The sequence below is a fragment of the Phoenix dactylifera genome, chromosome 5, assembly GCF_051530095.1.
Source record: "Phoenix dactylifera cultivar Ajwa chromosome 5, Ajwa_hap1_PhDact_Kaust_v1.1, whole genome shotgun sequence".
NCBI lineage: Eukaryota > Viridiplantae > Streptophyta > Magnoliopsida > Arecales > Arecaceae > Phoenix > Phoenix dactylifera.
The window spans coordinates 37,333,281-37,354,869 of NC_143194.1; the positions used below are offsets into that span (position 1 = coordinate 37,333,281).

The window sequence follows — 21,589 nt, forward strand, 5'->3', positions numbered from 1 at the left end:
TTCTGCACACAGGTGGGAAGGTTTGATGAGGGACGAAGGGCGGCATGGATCCTACAATTCCAAAAATCTCCTGGGATGGCAGATGTCAGCCTTCCGGTATCCTAGACGCGCGTGGTCTCTATCCAGCCTTTGTTTTTTTGAGGGGGTACAAGCCTCTTTTCTCTAGGGTATTAGCATGCAGACGGGACGTGGTAATTAGGCATTCGAACTAGGTGGTAGAAACGGATTAATTCATGCCACAATGCCATGGAGTGGGACATTTTGTATCTTCTTCGTAATGAAAATATTAGAATGAAGAACTTCGCCAAATATCCAATATATTAATGTATTACACCCACCACTCACCTCACGAAATGCCCACCCCAGAGAGAGAGAGAGAGAGAGAGAGCCAGCGGGCAGCATCAGACGTCTCCGGCAACCAGAGATGCACCGAAGGCATTCTCGATAGGCGTGAGATAAAGGGCGGCCGGGCTGGTGTGGTGGTTGTGCACCCCCTCATACGTGGTTATCACATAGCTAGGGTCTTCTCCGTCTCTTTCCACTCTCTTCTTCACCGCGCATCCTTCCGTTAAGCAACGGTAGTAGTTCCTGCTTTCCCGTCATCCATTCACACATGCATGCAGGAGGAATTATAGAAGTTAGCCAGTATAACTATCATGGATGGAATTAATCGGCTCATAGATTATAACAACTTAGGATTTCATCTAAAATAGCTAGTCGAAATCTTGATTCTATATAAGTACTCAAGATCTATCCAGCAAATAATTGGTGTAGGACTAAATACATGCCCATACGGATCATCACGTAGGCGTACTAGCTAGCTAGTCTATGAAATTGTAACTTTTCTAAAGTAAACCCCTAAGAACTTTTCTTTCAGCAAGATGATTGCTGGACTTTCAGATAATTACATGAATCAAGCGAGGATTACAATCCCTTAAAGGAGTTACAGATCCCTCGTATACAATTGCACGAGCAGTCACTCGACATAACTTGTATTTGTTTTTAGAGAAAACATATATATATACCTTGGGTTTGGGCTGCTCTTCACTGATTTCTTCCCGTACTTTCTCCACTTGAAACCATCATCCAGGATGTCAATTTCAGACTTTGTTCTGAATGCAACCCTGGAAACTCCCTGCTCCTTCGGAGTCTGCATCCCACTCCCATACACTCTGATCATCAAATAAAACCAGAATCAAATTCAGCATCACAACAAAACTAGTCGCAATATATACAATATAAACAGCGGAACAAGAATTAAAGCAAACTCAGAGCACTTGCCTGCTGCTACTACTGCCACTCGCCATCAGAGGAACCGGTCTTTCTAGTTGGCAGGCTACGGAGGCCTCGTCGTAGAGCATGTAGTCAGAGGCATTCATTACCCTGGGCCAGCCGGAGTGATGACCAAAAGCCATGCTCATGGCTATGGCCCTCCAATCACTCCTCTCGGAGGGGAAGTAGGCCATGTCACCCTTGCCGTGATGATCACTTTAAGGCATGCAACTCTGTATTTAAACGTAGCCGTAATAGAACTATTGACATCAGAATAACACAATATTCTCTCTTCTCATCGTTGTGGATATACTTGGGGTTCTTCCAATGGCTTCTACCGAGCTTCCCTTGTCACTGTGGAAGCTTCGAGGTTGCTGCAGCCGCCAAAACCTTTCAGCATCGCAAGATATCTGATTTGATTTGATGGCCGAGTTAGCAGCCATGCGGAGAGGCTTTTTGCATCCATTCGATGATTTGTCATCTATGAATAGGGCTGCTATCTTCGGATCTTGCACCAGATACATTGGCATCCTGGTGATGCATGACACGAGGTTGGTATGATTCAAAGGAGAATGATAAAGAGACAAACGGCCATCTTGCACTAAACACGTTAGGCATATAGCTAGCAAGACCGCAATTGGCTTCATTTCATATAAAATTCGCAACGATACAGCGTTTCCTTTTCTTAAAACTATATGTAGACAAATTAACTGCTGATAAAAGATAATCATACAATATTATTATAGGATGATGAAAGAAATTCAGGAAGTAATCTAATGATGATTGACAATTTTGATTAAGAGCAAATCTAGCTAGGAAATGTGCTCTAAAACATGCTAATATTGTAAATGAGAAAAGCAGCACTTCCAATTCAACATCTTCAAAGCTGTAGAAAATGAACTATGAAATTGATGTTTGTGGAAATAATAGACCCTCACTATCAATAACCATTCGCTAAAAGTTGCGTGTCGGCAAGTAGATATCATATTTGGTTAGGAGGAGTTGGACTTTAGAATGAGAATAAGGAACTTTCATTCCAGCAATTTTGTTGGAGAGAGTTGGACTTTAGAATGGGAATGGAAATGTGGGAGCTCCATTTCCAATACAATTCGAGGAGCAATGGAATATTCCAATCCTCCAAAATCCAATTTCTATTTTTTTTTTAATATTCAAATTATATTTTGATTTCGGTTCCAATTCCGCTTCTGGTCCCGAACCAAACATATTGAGGGATATAGCCATTTCGATTCAATTCTAATTTATTTAGATTTTCATTCCAATTCCGATTCCAATTTTGGTTGTGAACCAAATGCACCCTAAAAATATACGTATATCGTTTATTATATTCAACAAGTGCTCCTTTTGAAAGAATAACCTCATAAGAAATCTTCTAATACTATAATTATTAAAACTTTTCACAAACTGTCTGAATATAAGTACTTATTCTGCCATTATCATTAGTGGACAATTGCAGCATTGACCCAGGATATAATAATCATCAAAAAAGTATGATGAGCAGGCTAATCTATGATATGTGTATGGATAGTGTTGCTGGAAATTGGACCCGGGGGTGACCACTTGGCTGAGAAGGAGGAGCTCCAGGGTGAGCGGTACGTTAGCGGGCTGCGTCCTTCGGGGGACCTGCAAAAAGCCGGTGGCCGGAGTTTCCAGTGCCGGCCCTCCGATGCTTAAGTCAGAGGGAGGCTTTAGTGGAGAAAGAGAGATATTGCATGCGGGGGTCTCCGAGTCAGAATCCTCTCGAAAAATCCCCCTTTAAAGAGGAAGAAGTTTCCCTTTTATAGGAGGGATACAGGGTTACCTGTGATGTGACCGGACGAATTAAATAAGTTACCGTCATGATTGGGTGTGGTCATCTGAATTAATGCGTTGCCGTGGAGGACGGAACTGGAGCCAATGAGTTGTTGTGGATGACCGGACGTAGTTGAGTGAGTCGATGAGTTGCCGTGGATGGCCTGAAATTTTGAGTAAGCCGGAGATCCATGAAGACCATGCGCATTAATTGTTGACAGTTGTAGCAGGATATGGTTCTTGGTTGATGTGTCATGGTGTGGCCGGCAAGCAAAGCATGGTACGGTGAGACTACTGCAGGGCGTGGCCGCAGCATGTGGACGACGAGCTCGGTCTTCTGAGCCCGGCATTCTGGGCTCGGCCTGCGTGAGCTCGGTCTTCGAAGCTCGGCCTGCGTGAGCTCGGTCTTCTGAGCTCGGCCTGCGTGAGCTCGGCCTGCATGAGCTCAGTCTGCAAATCTAGCTTGTAAATGTTCTCTAAAGCATGCTAATATTGCAAATGAGAAAAGCAACACTTTTAATTCAACATCCTCAAAGCTGTAGAAAATGAACTATGAAATTGATGTTTGTGGAAATAATAGACCCTCACTATCAATAACCATTCGCTAAAAGTTGGGTGTCGGCAAGTAGATATCATATTTGGTTAGGAGAAGTTGGACTTTAGAATGTGAATAAGGAAATTTCATTCCAGCAATTTTGTTGGAGAGAGTTGGACTTTAGAATGTGAATAAGGGACTTTCATTCCAGCAATTTTGTTGGAGAGAGTTGGACTTTAGAATGGAAATGGAAATTTGGGAGCTCCATTTCCAATACAATTCGAGGAGCAATGGAATATTCCAATCCTCCAAAATCCAATTTCTACTTTTTTCTAATATTCAAATTATATTTTGATTTCGGTTCCGATTCCGCTTCTGGTCCCGAACCAAACATATTGAGGGATATAGCCATTTCAATCCAATGCTAATCTATTTAGATTTTCATTCTAATTTCAATTCCAATTTCGATTGTGAACCAAATGCATCCTAGAAATATTTATTATATGCAACAAGTGCTCCTCTTGAAAGAATAACCTCATAAGAAATCTTCTAATACTATAATTATTAAAACTTTTCACAAACTGTCTGAATATAAGTACTTATTCTGCCATTATCATTAGTGGACAATTGCAGCATTGACCCAGGATATAATAATCATCAAAAAAGTATGATGAACAGGCTAATCTATGATATATATATATATATATATATATATATATATATATATATATATATATATATATATATATATATATATATATATATATATATATATGCATGAATAGGTACTATCATATCAGCACTAATGCACCTGTAATGAATAGGATAATCTATGATATGTGAATAGGGCATGATCATATCAGCACTAACATATCGGAAAACGATCAAAATTTTGAAGTTCAGAATATTTGGATGAGAATAGTGCTGGAATGGATGACCGATCACCTATTTCGGATATCCTTGGGATTTTTAGTTTTCGCCCTTCATGCGGCTCGTTGGCGCGGGCGCAGGGGCAGGAAGGTGACGGAAGCTGTGGCCGAGCGGGTTGAGTCCATGCAACGTGTGAATCGTACATTCACGATGAAACCCTTTATGGCTTCAGGCCGCTCGCAGCACCCATCCGGCAACCATCTTTTTTGTCTCCTTATGCTACTACATTAAAAGTTAATAATAAATTGTCCATGAGGGAGGTGCCTCACTCACTCCATTTTTCCTTCATAAAAAATATTATGTGGATAGCCTTGTTTTTGGAATGCAACCATGTATTTAATTCATTTATAGATCTATATGCGTACTTATGTGTTTGAATTGTGGTTTTTGAATTAGATCTCGTGATCGATTGGATATGAAAAGGTGACCAATATTGAGATGATCATCCACTGATTCGGAAGACCCGTACATAGGCTGGCCAGGAGGTTGACTTCTTTTCAGGCAGCACACGTGTATCGAAAGGCGAATAGAGTCACTGACTGGATTGCCTCCTTTGTTGTGCGGCACTCCAAAGAATTTTTTTGGACTGCTGCCACTGAGATTATATTTTTATTGTTTCATTTTGTGCTTTCTGACTTGGTACGCTGTACTCATGTAAGAGTTATATGAATGCTGTTTTTTACCAAAAAAAAATAAATAAATCTCATCTATATTTTTTTGAATTTTATGGAAATGGTAGCGTAGCAAAAGAGTACTTAGAATATAATTAGTTTTTCAAATTTAATTAAGTAGTCGGTGTCACATCATAGAGGAAAAGAGCGAGAAACTACTCTTCTTTTTCTACTTTTTGCTGAGTAGGAAAAACGTTGGATGCTTTGATAATGTTTGAAACCAAATCATACTCTTGGGAAGAGGAACTGGATGCAACTTTAGTTACCTTGCCGTGGCATTCCTCTGTTATACGGCAGAATGATGAATGATTGAAATGGATTCCGTCGTTCTCAGGCTCGGGTCCAGAATACAGATGGCTAAATGCCTTCAGACATGGACAACATGTCATATGATCTCATCTTAATTGACATGATATGAAATATATAACTATTTGTCTCGATAAAAAGCAGGGATTGCTACGACCACTTTTACTCCTTCAAACATTTAATTTACCATCTCTCTTTCAAAAAAAAAAAAAAGAAAAAACAATTATTTGTCATCAAGTCCACACTCTACTGCTTCATGCTTGATAGATGGATAGAGAATATGGAGACATTTCAGGCGACGTTTATGTATCTTGGTTCAGCCAATCGTCTAATTTGACGTGTCAGTGCCACCATCCAAAGCTTTGACTGTCGTGATAGAAACACATGCGAGATAAGAGGACGAACGCATTGAATGTAGCCCAAAAATGATCCAAGGATGTATACCGTAGAACAGCTTGATCATTCAAAATAAGCATCAGTTACATCAAACTAACAGTAACCAAAGAAAAAATGTAGGAGAGAAAAAAATATAAATTTATTTCAAAAACAATACCAAAATAATTAGCTCAGCAGCTTCAAAAAAAATTCTCTACAACTTTTCACATCATTCTCTCTCTTTCTTTATAAAACATCCCTATTACTTTAACTAAAAATAAATTAAAATATATTGAGTCTAACACTCAACCTAACTTCACATAAATCTGAATTCTAAAGTTTTTAAAATGAGCGATCAATTAAATAGAAATTCTAATAAAATTAGAATTTGACAATAAATTTCAACAATAAAACCTATGCAACAGCTTAAAATCACTAGAGTGAAGGACGAGAATATAATCTAACTACCTGGATACAGCAGCAAAGCAGCTTAAAATTAATCACTGGAATGAAGAATGAGAGTATGGTCCCTGGCCAAATTCCCGTTTCCTATTCTAGCAAGCTGCATGATGTGAATCCAAAATGGGACAATAGAAGAGTTTGAAATCGTTATGTCTGCATGTGTTTTCTGAAGTCCAGAAAGAGACATGGCGAGCGACTAGGATCACATATCTTGATTTGCAGCAAATATTGCATACTTAATTGGACACGGCGTTGATGATAAGCACCCATTGTTGATAGAGTTTTCAACGGAATTGAAGTCGAGGTGCAAGCAATAATTCGACGATTTAAGTTGCAGATCACAGCAAGAAAACTGTGTGACGGTCGGCCTCATGCATGTCCATATTATATGTCATGTCTTTTTCTTGTAAATTGATGCATGAGAGGGAGGGTAGATGAAAAGCCGTGAGTGCACGTATGATGGATGCATCTGCTATACAAATCAGCTCGAAGGTGGAATATTTGGTCGACATGCACTGTTTTAAAATTATTAAGTAGTCCAAAACAAAGTATTGGACGCATTCTTCTTTGCTCTGCATGTCCATACTATTAGCAAGTAGGGCAATTGAGTTTTAGTTTTTCAACTTAAAGTGTTGGCTGAGATTTTAGTTAGTATTCATATTACAACAAAATTCAGTCTTTATTTTCTTGATTTATATTGCCTGCTTTTATTTCCCCATGAAGTGTTGGCTGGAGATGGTACCTTCCTTTTTCAAAAAAAAAAAAAATTAATTTTATTGATCTAGGTTGGTTGAAGAGAGGTGCCAAGTAAGCTAACGTAGATCTAATTAGATCTTATAATGACTAATTTCAGAATATTCCAATTTGTTTATTCTGCATCAACAATGGGAGACTGAAGTAAAAGCAAGCATGAATAGTAGAGAGCACCGCAAAACATCCCAAAAGCCAATGGGTCATGGATCTCATAGCGAGCAGTTGATGATCCAGTGGTGCATTCATGCGAAGAATGGTGAATCCTTCTTTTGTGCTCCCATGAAAGTTGTATAGAAGGCAGGTTATTGGGAAGGATAAAAAAAAAAAAGATCATTACATTTGTAGAATTAACCATCTTAGACTTCTATTAACTTGGTGAAAGGGTGTGAGAAAGAAATCACTATTATAAAAAAATTAAAACTAGAAAATAATAATGGACCAAGAATAAGATATAAGAATCACATGGTTCGGCTCATAGCTTGGCAGGAGAAATTTTCTTTTTGTCGCACTTTACAATAGTTACATCCATGAGTATTTAGAGACCTCATAGTGCACTTGATCAAGAAAGGAACACTATTCTCATTAAAAAAAATAGAAATACACGTAAAGTAAATTGATGAAGCAAATCGATCGGCATTTCTCTATGGGAGGAAGGCAAGCAAAGCAAATCTTCTCCATAGGGAGGAAAGCTGATAGAGCAAATTTTTAAGTTAAATTCGTCAAAGAATGGCAACCAACTCTAATCTGCTAAAGATTTCCATCAAAATTCCAAATATTTTCAACGGTTGCTTTGAAAAATATGAGCATAAGAAAGACAAAGATGGTGGGGATCGTATTTAGAAGAGTTTAAAAAAGGTTGAGCCTTGTTTCATTGTCTTCAGCCTTGTCAGTGGAACTCCGGTCGGCCGGCCATTCATCGGGCAGCGCTGAAATTTACCGAGGCCAAGGCCGAGTCTATGCCTTTGAAGTTTGGAGCAGCCAACTACCGGAAAAACCTAGCGGTCAAAAAGGCTTCCGTGCGCCAATTCTCGCTTTGGGTCAATATTAGTAGGAGCGTACAACAAGCGTAATTGGATAGTTGCAGTAGATGACAACCAGTCTCTTCGATTCACTTGTGACAAAATGGATTTGTTTATGTTCATGTGCTGATACACCCACCACTCCTGTCTTATCATTAAAAGGGATCAATGCCTGCATGCGAAGCCAATTCTGTGCCCATTTTTTTCTCCATTTCTGTTGTGTTTGCACGTTTATCTCCTAGCTTTGCTAAGACAAGACTTGTCAAGAGCCTAGATGAAGGAAGAGTGTGTGCGTGAATCATTAGGGCGCTCAGTTTGAGCCAGAAAATGGACTTGAAACACAAACTGTAGCTCTGCAGGCAAAGCAACTCCCTACAGCTATTTTATGGATATACCATTATGGAAATGGAGTAAATAAGTAGGAGACACATTGCATCAAGTGAGAATGCATCATTCATTGCATCAAGTCGTGCAAGGAGAATGCAGTGGGATGAGTGCGGATATTTAACTCAATAACACCACAGCAAACATTTGGTCGACCATTAGAAAGATTTGGAGCGTAGCATGCCTATGTGAAGTCCTATATATGTTTTTGAATTACATGCGACGACCACGTGAAAAACTTTATAGCGTTCAACAGTATTTAGTAACATGATCGATTACTAATCTATAATATCTGATATAGATTTTCTATATATTACTAATTAGTAATCAGAATTACTCAGTAATTAGTAATTAGTAGTCTGATCGATTAAATATTTACAACACTAGCTGTATCAATTTTGTATAATCCGAGTATGTGGAAGAAGATTTTGATAGGCAAAAGTGAAAAAAAAAAGGAGCAAATACTGCATAGAACTGCATGAGACTCGGAGCTGGACTACCTTAAATATAAATAAATAAAATTCATGTTTTTCAGTTGTAAGATTTTCCTACAGGAAGCACTATAGAGTAATTTTACTCAAAAATTCCTCAAAAGCATGAGTAACAAGTATTGGTATATGATGTTTGATATAATTCCATGTGGATGTATACTGTCCTTTCAGAATCTTGTATAGAATGAAGATACAGAAATTTCTCAGCCTATTATTCTCATGTTATTCGTGGTGATGATCTGGACAGTTTGGAAGGAGACAAATGCTTGGATTTTTTTTAACAAACAATCCTCCATGACTTCTATTACTTATGCTGGTCTTCAAAATTTTAATGAGCGGTAGTCTATTCTATGCAATCAAACAAAGCTACCTGCAGCTTTTAGAAAAATTTGGAACAAAATTAAGAATATTCTTTACTCTCTTTCTATTGTTTGATTTTCATTGGGCCTCTTATAATTCATCCTTTTATCTCTCAAATTAATTTGTTCTCCCTTTCAAAATATAATTTTTTAATTTTTATTAATAAAAGCTCGGTGGCTCCCTTTAGCCTCCCTTTATTATCAAAAAAAGATCTAATTTCTAGGCAGTGGCCTTTGGTCCGATATCACATAAGCACACCACGCTAAATTAGTGAACCCAACAATGACCGCCTAATCCATTTGACGAGGACTTGAGGCATCCCTGTTGAATTGGAGCTAGAAAGTTTGGGCATTTGCACGCTTTCACTACTATATTATTGCTAGTATCATGGTGGCTATGTCAACATATAATATCACCAACAATAGTGTCCAAATCTTTCAAATGCAATGTTTACCTTTCTTCTTCACATATATTGCGGCAAAACTCATAAACATGCGTGATCTTTTATGACGACTAAAGCACCTCATGGTGAGGGCACTCCTATAGGAACGAGCGCGGTTGTGATTATCTGCACGGCCATATGGGGCATGCGGTGTAGGGTATGATTTTTCTCCGCATGCAGCGGAAGAAATCGCTTGCAAAGGTGGACTTTGGAATAAATAAGTGATACAAACGTTTCATTCACTCCATGAGCCAAAGTTACGCAAATTAAGATTAATATTGAGGACTGCCCCACCACTAAAATTGTGGGGCCGAAGGAGAGAAGCCAAAGCCGTATATTTTAGCGAGTCAATTATGGTGGACGGTTTTCACTAAGCCATGATAAGCTAGACAAATATGCTGTCGAATCAGAGAGTCGTATCCGTCTTTTTATTAGTTTTTTTAGATTAAGAGAAACCATCGAGCTCGCCGATGTCTCTGGAATTTGAAAACTGATAAAAAAAATATTTACTTACGAGAATTATATAAATTTTTCATCAAATTTTTGAAAAAAAATATTGATCGAAAAACTAGTAATAAATTATTTAAATTAAAAATTTCAATACATCTAGTATTATAGTTCGTACGCTGGAAGAATAAAGCATGATTACTTTTTCTCTGAGAGAAAAATAGAATCTAAATACTTCAAAGAATCAACGTGCAAGCAACCTTGTCTGAAAAAAAGGCATCCAGACCAAAAATTGTAGCCAAGAAAAGCGTACGTCCGACTCCAAAGGAACACAGTAACGTATCTTACCAATACGAAGCCTCCTTGGGGTAGATTTTGTAAGCATGCGCTGAAAAAAACAAGGCAGGGGTAGGAAGGATGCCTGTTGCTGCCAACTTAGCAGGCTTAATCCAGAAGGCATTGGAAGTTGTAGTTAGACTTGGGCGTCTACTTTTCCTGACAAAAGTCCAATATCCAAACAAGACATTGTATCATATACGTTTCTAGTTGTCTCTCTCACGAACAGACACCTCAGTGATTTAGTTCTTTTATCTTTTTATCAAATGGCTGATTAAAAATGGCCGAACACCATCCTTAATTAGTTCGGCAATTATATTGACCCATCATATACGAAGTTACGATGGATCAAAAAAAAAAAAATCATCAGTAGGGTGGTGACAACTGAGATCGATCGATGGATGCCAGAGTCCACATCAAGACTTGACACGTGACGCGCGTGCACCATTGAAGAACCTTCCCGTCACCTTGTAGGAAGGATCGTACATGCTTCTGATCTGTGTTTATAAATAGCTATCAAACTACTTCGTGCTTGGAAATTAATGGTCATGGCGGCTCCTTTGGGGCTCACTGACATGTCCTACGACTCTCCTTTCTTCCTTGTAGATGGTCCTTCCAAAGTTCCTGGTGGTGGATTCATTCCTGCCGAGGTCTCCGATGACTGCATGCTTGGTGTTTCCCATTGTGTAGTCCCTGATGAAGGCCTCCTGTTTGAGGAGTACTCGTCGGTGGCCGGTGATCCCACAAAGCTGCAGGTTGCTAGTAATTGTGTCCTAAATGCCCCAGCATCTAGAATGGCGATGTATGTGGTGGCATTTGATTTATTTCAGTTAAATCGATCGAGTCTCTTTTCCCCTCTTTAACTAGCGATGGGGCTTTGCCTTTTTCTTCTTTGTAGTAACTGGGTAGTTGATGATGTTGCTGTAGGAATGGCTGGAATATCATGAAGAAAGTGGATACGGGGTGTCGCATTGGATTTAGAACAAAGTCTCAGGTTGACATCCTAGATGATGGCTTCAAATGGAGGAAGTATGGGAGGAAGTCTGTGAAGAGCAGCCCAAATCCAAGGTATCTATGCTATTAGAGAGTAACTATTAGATCGTGAAAACAAATTAACTGAAACTAAAAGCATAACATTTCTTAACAAATTATATTAGCAGCTCATGAAAAATAGCTTTGCATGTCTAGATGCTTAACATGAGCACTGAAATACCACCATGACTTGAACCAATATGATATCTTCCTAAACTTTCTTAAAATCTCATAACAAAGGCGCCCTTTTGCCGGCCTATTGCTCTTTTAATCATGGTTTAATATTATTTTTCTAATGGAGACTCTCTGACCGATGAATGGTTGCAGGAATTACTACCGGTGCTCCAAGGAGGGCTGTGCGGTGAAAAAGAGAGTGGAAAGAGACAGTGAAGACTCGCGCTACGTGATAACAACGTACGAAGGAGTGCACAACCATGCGAGCCCGGGCACTCTTTGCTGCAATTTTAACCCTCGTCAGGCCAAAACCTCCGCATGGGTTTCATACGGCCAGCTGCCCTTTTTGAGTGAACAGGACGCAGGCTGCTCGCTATTTTTCTCTGAGTTGTAGTTGTTTCCTTTATGCATGCTTTGATAAGCCCAGGCAATTCTAATGCAAAGAAATGATTAATTCTAGGCAGACCTGAGTGTGCGAGTTCGCACCTTTGTGAAGGAAGATCCCAATGGCATACATGCTTGATATTTCCGTAACAAATGCTTGCTTCTGACTCATGAGGTTTCAAGGCTTTTATTACCACAATCACTGCCGAATATGAAATAGAAAGATATTCCGGACTTTTTGTTTCTTTTTATTATCGTAAGATTCTTAACTTTATTTCCTGTTGGCGTGGAAGTTTGATTTACATATATACGCCGCTTAAGCAGGTGAAAACTGCTTAAAACTTTTGCGTGAGCAAGGGAAATTCCTCCTTTGGTTTCGTACAAAGCCAATCAGCCTCTATGTCAAGGAGGTTACTATAGCTTGGATCTTCTCAAGTCCAATGGACCGGTGCAATCTATCCACTTCAATCAACTATCACATAATTGTGGTGGGAGATTGAGCTGCACATAACGAGAAAGATAAATCAGTATCTAAAAATCCACCATGGCACCACAGCTTGCACCACCCTTGCAAAGTACAGGCAATGAATGTCCTTACCTAACAGCCCATTTTCCTCCAATAAATCAGTAAAGTTACGGCTAAACAGTATCATGTCTCTCTGGGAAGAGGGACGAGCTCGAACCCCAACCCCCCAATTTTAGCCAGAGCACAGGACCAGAGGCATGAGGGAGCCATAACAAATGCCTGCTATCTTTTAATAAGTTAATTATAAATATTGTTATAAATTTGTATTCTACGAGATATAATTTAGAGCACTGAAAACTAAAACTGTTATAATGGCATTTAACTAATATCATTAACAATAAAACTTTGAAAAATATCATAAAGAATTAAATAAATTAAATTCATTTGTGATTTTTTGTAAAAAGAATTTTTTTAAAAAAATAATGATTAAAATATCAAATATTAAAATGCACATTAAATACTTTTTAATGACATGAATATATATTAATAGGTTAAATAAACAGTTCTTATTTAAAAATAATATAAGTTGTAGCTTGATGGTAAAGAGCCATCGATTCAAACAATGGAAACCTTGCAGAATTGAACCATGTCGCTTGCCTAGATTGGCAAGGGATTGTAGCATCCAAACTAAACTTTCATGGTGCTTAAATAGCTCTTGTGACATGCATCATATAAAAGGGCGTGCGAACCAAATCCGTAATTTTTGAGTTATCTTGGTAAACATTAGCCTGGTTCAAAGTCTGGTGTTTGGGTTGGGTTAAAGCACGAAGCAACAAGACCAAGCTCAATTCTGACCAAGTTTTAGTCGAATTTTCTTCGAACGCAATTCTCTTCCAATTGACGAAGGCCGTAAGCTCCATAACCCAAGCCTAAGCCCCATGAATCAATTTGAGCATATGGTTCCTGAAAGGCTAACCCACCGTGTCCAGATTGCGTCAAGTGAGTTGGCAGTGCGTGCAAATCGTGCAGATTAAAGAGCCTGGTTCTCGGCCAGGTCAAGCTAGGCCTGATTCTGACCTATTTCAACCCAAACACTACTTTCTTAGGCCCCATTATTGGCTAGTAGGCCTGGCCCAAGATCAAAATGGCATTGGCCATTCAACCTTTAGGCTTACAAATATGGCCCTCTAGATTTCTTCCTTTCTTTTATTTTTGCCCTAGTGGGTTCATCACGTAGCTACGATAAACATGGCCGCATTGATTGCCCATATGAACCGATTTAGCAAGAAGATCGGGTGATCTTTTCTTTGTTCTACTACTGTGGTTGCTGCAGGTTGGCTCTCGTACGTCTTGGCTCCCAACTCTCTTACTCCTCCGAGCAGCAGGGAATACTTGCTCGGTTCTAGCCTTAATCACGACGGAACAAATCCTTGCAAGGAAGATTACATTGTATAAAAAGTGGCTGCGTTGTTCCCATTCCAAAGTCTCTTCACCAGTACTTGATGTGTACAAGATTTGGGCAATGGACCCATGCATCCCCTTACAGGTATACATGCACCAACCTATCTATATATATATGCCCTCAGGCTTAGGAGAAACTCGCCTCTATCGTGGAGGCTGTAGACACCACCAATCCTCTCTATCCACCCCTTTTACCATTTAATAACACGATTCACGCTCTAAACTCCCATTATTTCTCGTGCCCTGCCGTTCTATACCTATACCGAGATGCCCAGAACAAGAAGTGCCCGAAGTTGAGAGCACTCAGCACACACATCAGCCAGTAGAAGCGCTCGAGGTGGTAGTGATTCAAATTGCTCCCTGAGAGCCACTTGTTATGGTGTGCCCAGCCGGTGACATCGTTCACTACAGACACCAGCACCGAGCTCAGGTAGTACCCCATCGCCAGTGACGCCCATGAGAGCGACGTTGCTAAGGACCTCATCCCTGACGGCGCCTCGGTGAAGAAGAACTCGAGCAAGCCGGCCAACGTAAAGAGGTCCGCCGAGCCCAGGAACAAGTACTGCAACGCCACCCAGAAGAATGTTATAGGCAAGGGCTCCCCTGAATCAACCAGGCCGGAGCTCCTTGCGACGCTCTTCCTCTTTACCTCGACTAATGCTGCGACGGCCATTGCCACTGTCGATAGAATTAGCCCGACGCCTATTCTTTGGAGGTAGGTGATGCCCATTTCGGTCCTGGTAACCTTTCGAGCAAAGGGGACGATCAGATGATCGTAGAGCGGCGCGAGGACAATGATGAAGACGACAGGGAAGACCGGGAGTGATGCCGGTGGGACAGTTAGCCCGCCGATGGTCGTGTCCATGGTGGCGGCCTGTTGGACTGAGAAGGTTGAGAGCTGGGCTAGGCAGCAGCTCAGCATTATGGTGGAAAGGAATATGGGTAGGATTCGTATGACTATCTTGACTTCTTCCACTTCTTGTATGGTGCACACGAGGGCCTTGTGAATGGCCTTCCTTTCCACTGCTCTGTTAAGGAACTCTAGTTCCTCGGACGGCGCTTCAGTTGCTACTATGCCTTTACCGGTACTGTCTTCTTCCTTTGCCGCCTCCTCCGTTCGGATTGCTTTCACAGGACTGGGCGCCATGTCCGCGATGGCATTGCTTGGGCTCTGAGCAGCATGACCATTAAAGATAGCTGCGATCAACACCTGTTGATGTGATGAAACAAGTTAATTCGGGCTGAATTAAGTTTTTGGGCGTCTGTGTCTATGTTTTGAGTTGTACCTTGGCAATGGTCGTCAGAGGACTTCCGATTGGTATCTTGCTTCTATAAGTCGCGGAGCCTGCAAGGAAGACCGGAATGGAGAGCAGTATGGTAATGGTGGAGATCCCGAAGCCCCACTGCCATCCTTTGTTGTCCTCCACCCACACCACCAGAGTAACCGCAATGAGGCCGCCGCAAGAGAGGCAGAAGACGAAGTAGTTGAAGAAGGTGGACCGGGCCTTGCGGCCGGCCACGGTGTTCTCGTCGAACTGCTCCGCCCCATGGGCGGGGAGCGATCCCTTTATGCCGCCGACGCCTAAGGCTACGAGGTAGAGGCCGGCAAAGAGCATGGCCGCCTTCCCACCGGAAACCTCTTGGCATGAGCTATTTGCGGCGGTCCTTCGGGTGTCGCAGGACGGTGGCTTCAGCGCCGAAGACTGGGCCTGCACCGTGAGCATCACCAGCCCCTGTTTGGGCCGGAAGAACGTTAAGTTCAATGCTTTTCCCGGGCCAACAAATTACCCAAAATTATACAGATATGTGGATAAGGGCCCAGGTGAAACGGTAAGCCCAGAAGAATGTGGGCCTTAGCAGTGATTGGCTGCGGGTGTAATTTGACGTACTTTTTAGGGGATGCTTTGCATGGCAAGGGGCACGTGAATCACTTGCACGTACGTGAATCGCTTTTTCTTTCTTTTTAATTTTGTTCTCATTTTATTCATCCAAATATCTGAGGAAGAATGCCTTCCCAAAGGGAAAGTGAACAGGGAAAAAATGACATCAAAGAGAGCCAGCCGTTGTAGAGGAACTCGTGAACCAACGACCTCCCTATCAGAATGTGTGCGATACGACTCCTTCCGTTGCACGCGTCCGGACCTCCTCATTCGCTGATCCAATGGGACAAATGAGTAGGATCTCGCGGTGGGTCCCATTGAAATCATTTATATTAGAATTTTTCTCTAGAATTTCATCTTCTCATTGGGGGGCACCACGTGTGCACGTGTGTGGCGCATAGGGTATGCGGATCGGATCGGTAAGGAGCGTTCAGCTCCCATGTCACATAGGACGAACTGCAGGTGTTTGATAGTTTTCCTCCGAGAGTCCACTTCTGAAGATAACTCCAATCAAGGAATATGACATGGAGTCGGTTATCATCTCTCGTTTAGGTAGCTATCTTCTATGGAAGCAAGATTTTGTTGTGTTTCTAGAGTGGCCCCAAGAACCACCAGACCTTGTTCTCAGATTTGGCCCACTTGCTACACGATTCCCTTTGACCAAGGCTAGTAAGTCGAAACAGTGCTACGTACCAAGAATGATTCCTCGGAATCCTAAGCAAACACCTCAGGAGACGAGACCATCGACGGATGGATCGTGTGGGAGATATGGGCCATACGACATAAATCATTGGATAAGGCCCCACATAATTTGTTTTTTTAAAGATAAGCAATGATACAAGTTGAAATACTTAAAAACGAATGAAATTGAAGTAGCATAGCTGTATTTGTTTGTAGTAGAAGTATCTTATATATACAACAGTATGCTTCTACTTGATTTGCAGTTTACTGAAGGGGTAGAGAAGGGGGCTTACCAAGAACTCGATGAGAGCACTTATCAGGTAGATATGATAAGTGGCCAAGAAGGCATCAGATAGGAAGCCCCCGAGTAGGGCCAGGAGGAAGGCAGTGCCCATGAAGTTGGTGACGGCGGTGGCCGAGCGGGCGGGCGAGAAATGCATGAAGTGCTGCAAATAGGTGACCAAGTTGCTCGCGTTCGCCAGAAACGCCAGATTCTCCATTATCTCCACAACTGAGTCCCAACATCACCACCAATTAGTGCCTTCGCTTTTGTTGTTCGCATATATGCGCGCGTCACTCTTATTATTAAACTTACAAATATGTGCTCAAATTAACATTTCCAATCCTATTGAAATGCTCATTTTTAAAAAGAAACTTTGTTAAACTTTAGAGATCAGAACTGTATATATATATGTATGTATGGGTGTCTTCCTTTTCGTTTGTGGCACTTAAAGAAAAGGCATCAGAAATATATAAAAGAAAAAGTTCATGCATGAAGATTCTGGTCCGAAGAAACGGCCTAGTAAAGAAGAAAAAGTCGTAAAAAGTGATTTCTTTTTTCCTTCTTTTTTAGCAGTATAATTGCCCCTGATAGACGGACCAAGGACATAGCACAAAGCGAGATTGCTGCAAACGATACTCTGAAAGTTCCAAAGCACCCTATCAGAGAAGGAATAAGTGGAAGAAGGGTGGTTCTTTTTAAAGGTGATAAAGTCAATTAAAGAGGAAAGCAAGCAGGAGAATCAGTGAACAGGAAGGTTCATGCATCTAAAATTTACGAGCTGCTTTCCGTCCTATGTTAAAAGGCTGTGAGAAATATAAATGAAACTAGGACATCATGAAATGAGGTTGCAGAGCTAGGAATTACTGGATCTTTCCATTAATCAACTGCTGATAAGAAGCCACAAGAAAATAATTTTCTCTACAAAAATGAGATACTAAGAAGAAAAAAAAAAAGATCTTTTCGCTTAAATTTCTTTTTTTCTTCCCTTTTCATTGTATGAGTTAAGAAGCTCAAGTGTTCAGAGAACTACCAAGGACAAAGGAGGCTGCAAGCATGCCTCCATGTCTGCTTCTCAAGGCAGGTCTGTTCCTCCAGTCCACATATCCCACCCATCTCTCCGTCTCACGCCCTTCTTCCTGCCATGAATAACAAAAAATACGAAGGATAAATTAGAACCCCCTGAAAAGAAGAAAAGGATCGCATCATGAGAGCAAAGGGAAGACGAAAGGAAAACTATTGAAAGTTAAAGAGAAAGGGTACCCACCATTCTCTTTTTTGTCTGGAAAGCTGCCTCAGGCCTCTGATTTAAAGAAGATGTTGATGAAAAGATTGCAGTGATGCGAGAGCCATGGCATGACCCCTATTTAAAGGGAGAAGGGACCTACACAGGAGAACGGTCCAGAGCCAGCACCTCCCCACCCCACCCACCCCACCCAATGAAAGAGACCAAGGGAAGCCCATATCAGCATGGATCAATAGATTTCCTTCCTCCAATAGTTTACAGTTCTTTCAATACTATATTCTCGTATTTGTCCCTGCAGTTGCGTGGCATATTTTGGCCAAGAAAAAGAAAAAATCACCTCTAAAAAGAGGAAAAGGTTAGAGGGGTGACAAAATAAAAAGTTCTTCTTATCTTGTGTTGCTTGGTTTGAAAGATACATCCTAGAAAAAGGGTTACGGAATCCTATCCTATTCCCTGGTTTCACTACCAAGGCACCATAAATGCAGACTCTAGTTGTGCTCGGTTGTTCACACCGTCAAATTAATGGCATGTTGGTGGGTAAATTGTCTGCTTGCAGCAAGCAAAGGAGAAAGGGGTTCTCTCCTCGATTTATGACCAAAAAAGTTTGGTACATGAGATTATTATAATTATCTCCGTTACTGGTCACATGATTCTTCCCCCTTAAATATTAAATTGATATTATTTTATCCAAGTCATATGCTTCATTTCATTAACTGCAGCCATGTTGATGACAGTTATGTAACAGCAAGATCGCGATATGGCAAGGCCTTGTTCAATGCTTCAAAGCTTGTCGAGAGGTAATTGGTTTCCATTTTATTTTAAATTTGGAACTCTCAATCATTTTATATTATATAATATTTTTCAATAAAAAATTATCATGGGTGAGAGCAATGGTTACCTTGATCTCAATTTGTACCGACTTTTTTGACTTTGATCTGTTTTTTTTTTTTTTTAATAAATTGGAGAGATCATACATATCTAGTATGAATACATCCCATAAGATGGAAAAACAAAAAAGAATTTAAAGAAGGCATGCTTTCATAGCTGCACTAAAAAGTGCAACCCGAATATTAAGCAACAAAAAAGGCAACCCAGTCCGCTGCTACGTTCGCTTTTTTGTAGACATGAGAAGGTTGAAAAGTACTATAATCTCTAGGAGAATAACCTTTGTCTGTCTAGCCTAGGAGTTGCGCCAAAGATCATTGAATGAGTTGTAATCATGGTCTAGGCAACGATTGTGCTAGTACAGTAGTAAACACACGATTAATATGATTATTGCCGCATGTCAATCATGGAAGGCCGTTACCATTCTGTTAATGCACGATTAGCTGTTATCGTGTGGTTATGGCGTTTTTCAACAAATCAGATAACATACACTGATTTCATCAGGGTGATTTGGGCCATTTTTAAGCTCCCCCTTTTTCTAGAGCATCCTCCACACTCAATCTCTGTCGATCCCATTGTTGTTCTAGATTTTCACTAACTTAAGTATCGAAGAGTCCTCCGCCGGAAATCTTCCAGCAAGTGGACTTTTTTGTACGTTGATCTCATGCCTTCCAAAGCAGAGGTGTGGAGCTCACGGCATCTTGAAGCCATTCTCCTTCCTCTTCAGTTTCAACTGATCTTGGTGTACCTCAGTCCCGATTAGCCTCAGTACGTCTTGTGACTGACCTCAACCCAGATCCTAGCAGTAACAATAGCTATAATTGGTTAAGATTTGCTTGTTATTTGTTAAAAAAAAAAGGCCTTGATATTATAAGATTTATTATTGTTTCTTATGAAGAATTTGATAAAGAAGCTTGAGTGGGCACACTATACTTGCTAATAAGCATGAAGAAGAACAAGAATCAACAAAGCTCTCTCTAAAGAGTCATGCAGGTTCTTTGTTTCTTTTTTTTCCCTTTCACCTAATAAGGAGAGTATCACAAACATTTCAATAATTATCTATATCCAAGACTTCAGAATCACCTCTTGAAATCTCTTATTGAGATTTTTTTTTGAACTTTTTTTTTTTGAGATAACGACCTCTTGATGCCCGAACCATAAACGCCATTGTGCTCAACCCAGCTTGTAGTTAGCTTTGATGTGGAAGCCACACATCTATCATGCCCACCAATCAAAGGAATAATAATAGCAATTACTAAACAACAATATTAGTGATGATAAGTCTAAAGCTCTTTTGTAATCAAAACTCTCTTCTGGCATCGGAATCGGCTGAAGAATTTATGATTATCATCAAGCTTTCCATGGTTCTTGGCACAACAAGCAAGCTAAGAAGGATGCATGCATGATAGTGACTCCCAAATAGATATGGGAGGATAAGCAGGTGGCGCTTGTGGCTACCATGTTTCTGTGATAAGTCTTGGAACAACTAAACAAAGAATAGAATAATAGAACTGGATGTGGGAATCCTGTGGACTCTTGGCAAAATGTTGTTATGTTGGGGGTGGAGGCGGCTCAGTTGATATGACCAATCCTAAGCCACAAGCCGTTTGTAGAATATTCATGGTAATATGGTATTTTATTTGGAAGCAGTACAGGCGTGTGAACCCAAGAAGCCCAAGAAATTCTTCAACTAGACTCATGGTCACCATGCATGCCAAGATAGTCATATATGAAGTCTTCTTCCAAGTTTATATTTTTCAACACAAAGGAACAAAAAAAAGTGCATGATTTCAAACATCATTAACAAATTGCAAGCATCAATTAGATACGGTTCATTGTTCCTGTGATGGATGGATGCTACCTTTACTTTTGTATTCAAAGCTAGTTTCAATCCCATCCATATTTAAATAAAAATTCAAAATAGAAAAATGCAAAATTATCCATTATAGGGCTGCTCAAATCACAGGTCATATATGAAAATTGCTCATTGGATGAGCGATATCTAAGTGATCGACACTACTTGCTGCCTATATATGTATCAAACCAATCCTCGACCGCAGACATCCGAGTAGTAAATCGAGCGGTTAATGAGCGAATGATTGGTTGCAAATCTCTTCATAATATTAGTGAATATAGTTTTTTCTCTGTATTATTATCTCTTAGCAGTTTAAGGGAGGAGAAAGGAAAATCACATATCTAGATTGTGGGCTAGTCTAATATTGAGTGACAGAGGATGACACTTGGTAGTAGTTACTTACCTATGTATATATATAACGTTTTAAGGGACTATCAGCCACTACTAGTCCACTCTCACCTTGCCATGCTGTGGGCTTTGTGGAAGAACAGAGTCTCCATCTGTCTTAATAAATAGAATCTTCCACCCCACCTAACCGAGACAACAACAACAGAGACATCTAAATAACAAGCAAAAGAAGCTAAAACACGAATTAATTTTCTTTTTTATTTTAGAAAGGTTTGGAAAAGCCCTACCCAAATTTATTAAAAAAG

General features: G+C 40.4%; 3 protein-coding genes and 1 long non-coding RNA gene across 4 annotated transcripts; 2 read left to right on the forward strand and 2 right to left on the reverse strand.

Annotated features, from left to right (window-relative positions):
• Positions 1-275: 275 nt before the first annotated feature.
• LOC149753569 (putative WRKY transcription factor 75) lies at positions 276-1,637 on the reverse strand. Its single transcript, XM_089930995.1, has 3 exons — positions 1,282-1,637; positions 1,026-1,172; positions 276-588 (listed from the first exon to the last, which is right to left on the reverse strand). Exons 1-3 carry the CDS (start codon positions 1,464-1,466, stop codon positions 402-404), a joined length of 519 nt encoding a protein of 172 aa, XP_089787121.1. The 5' UTR covers positions 1,467-1,637; the 3' UTR covers positions 276-401.
• Positions 1,638-11,108: 9,471 nt separating this feature from the next.
• LOC103720799 (putative WRKY transcription factor 58) lies at positions 11,109-12,436 on the forward strand. The gene is made up of 3 exons (XM_008810690.5): positions 11,109-11,394; positions 11,520-11,660; positions 11,952-12,436. The coding sequence occupies exons 1-3, from the start codon at positions 11,135-11,137 to the stop codon at positions 12,190-12,192; spliced, it is 642 nt and encodes a 213-aa protein (XP_008808912.3). The 5' UTR covers positions 11,109-11,134; the 3' UTR covers positions 12,193-12,436.
• Positions 12,437-14,090: 1,654 nt separating this feature from the next.
• NRT1:2 (nitrate transporter 1:2) lies at positions 14,091-18,373 on the reverse strand. Its single transcript, XM_008810691.5, has 5 exons — positions 18,218-18,373; positions 17,984-18,089; positions 16,964-17,181; positions 15,396-15,842; positions 14,091-15,319 (listed from the first exon to the last, which is right to left on the reverse strand). The coding sequence occupies exons 1-5, from the start codon at positions 18,218-18,220 to the stop codon at positions 14,339-14,341; spliced, it is 1,755 nt and encodes a 584-aa protein (XP_008808913.3). The 5' UTR covers positions 18,221-18,373; the 3' UTR covers positions 14,091-14,338.
• Positions 18,374-18,681: 308 nt separating this feature from the next.
• Positions 18,682-21,010, forward strand: LOC120111630 (uncharacterized). The gene is made up of 2 exons (XR_005513029.3): positions 18,682-18,803; positions 18,931-21,010. It is a non-coding gene; the product is annotated as an uncharacterized LOC120111630 (long non-coding RNA).
• Positions 21,011-21,589: the final 579 nt, after the last annotated feature.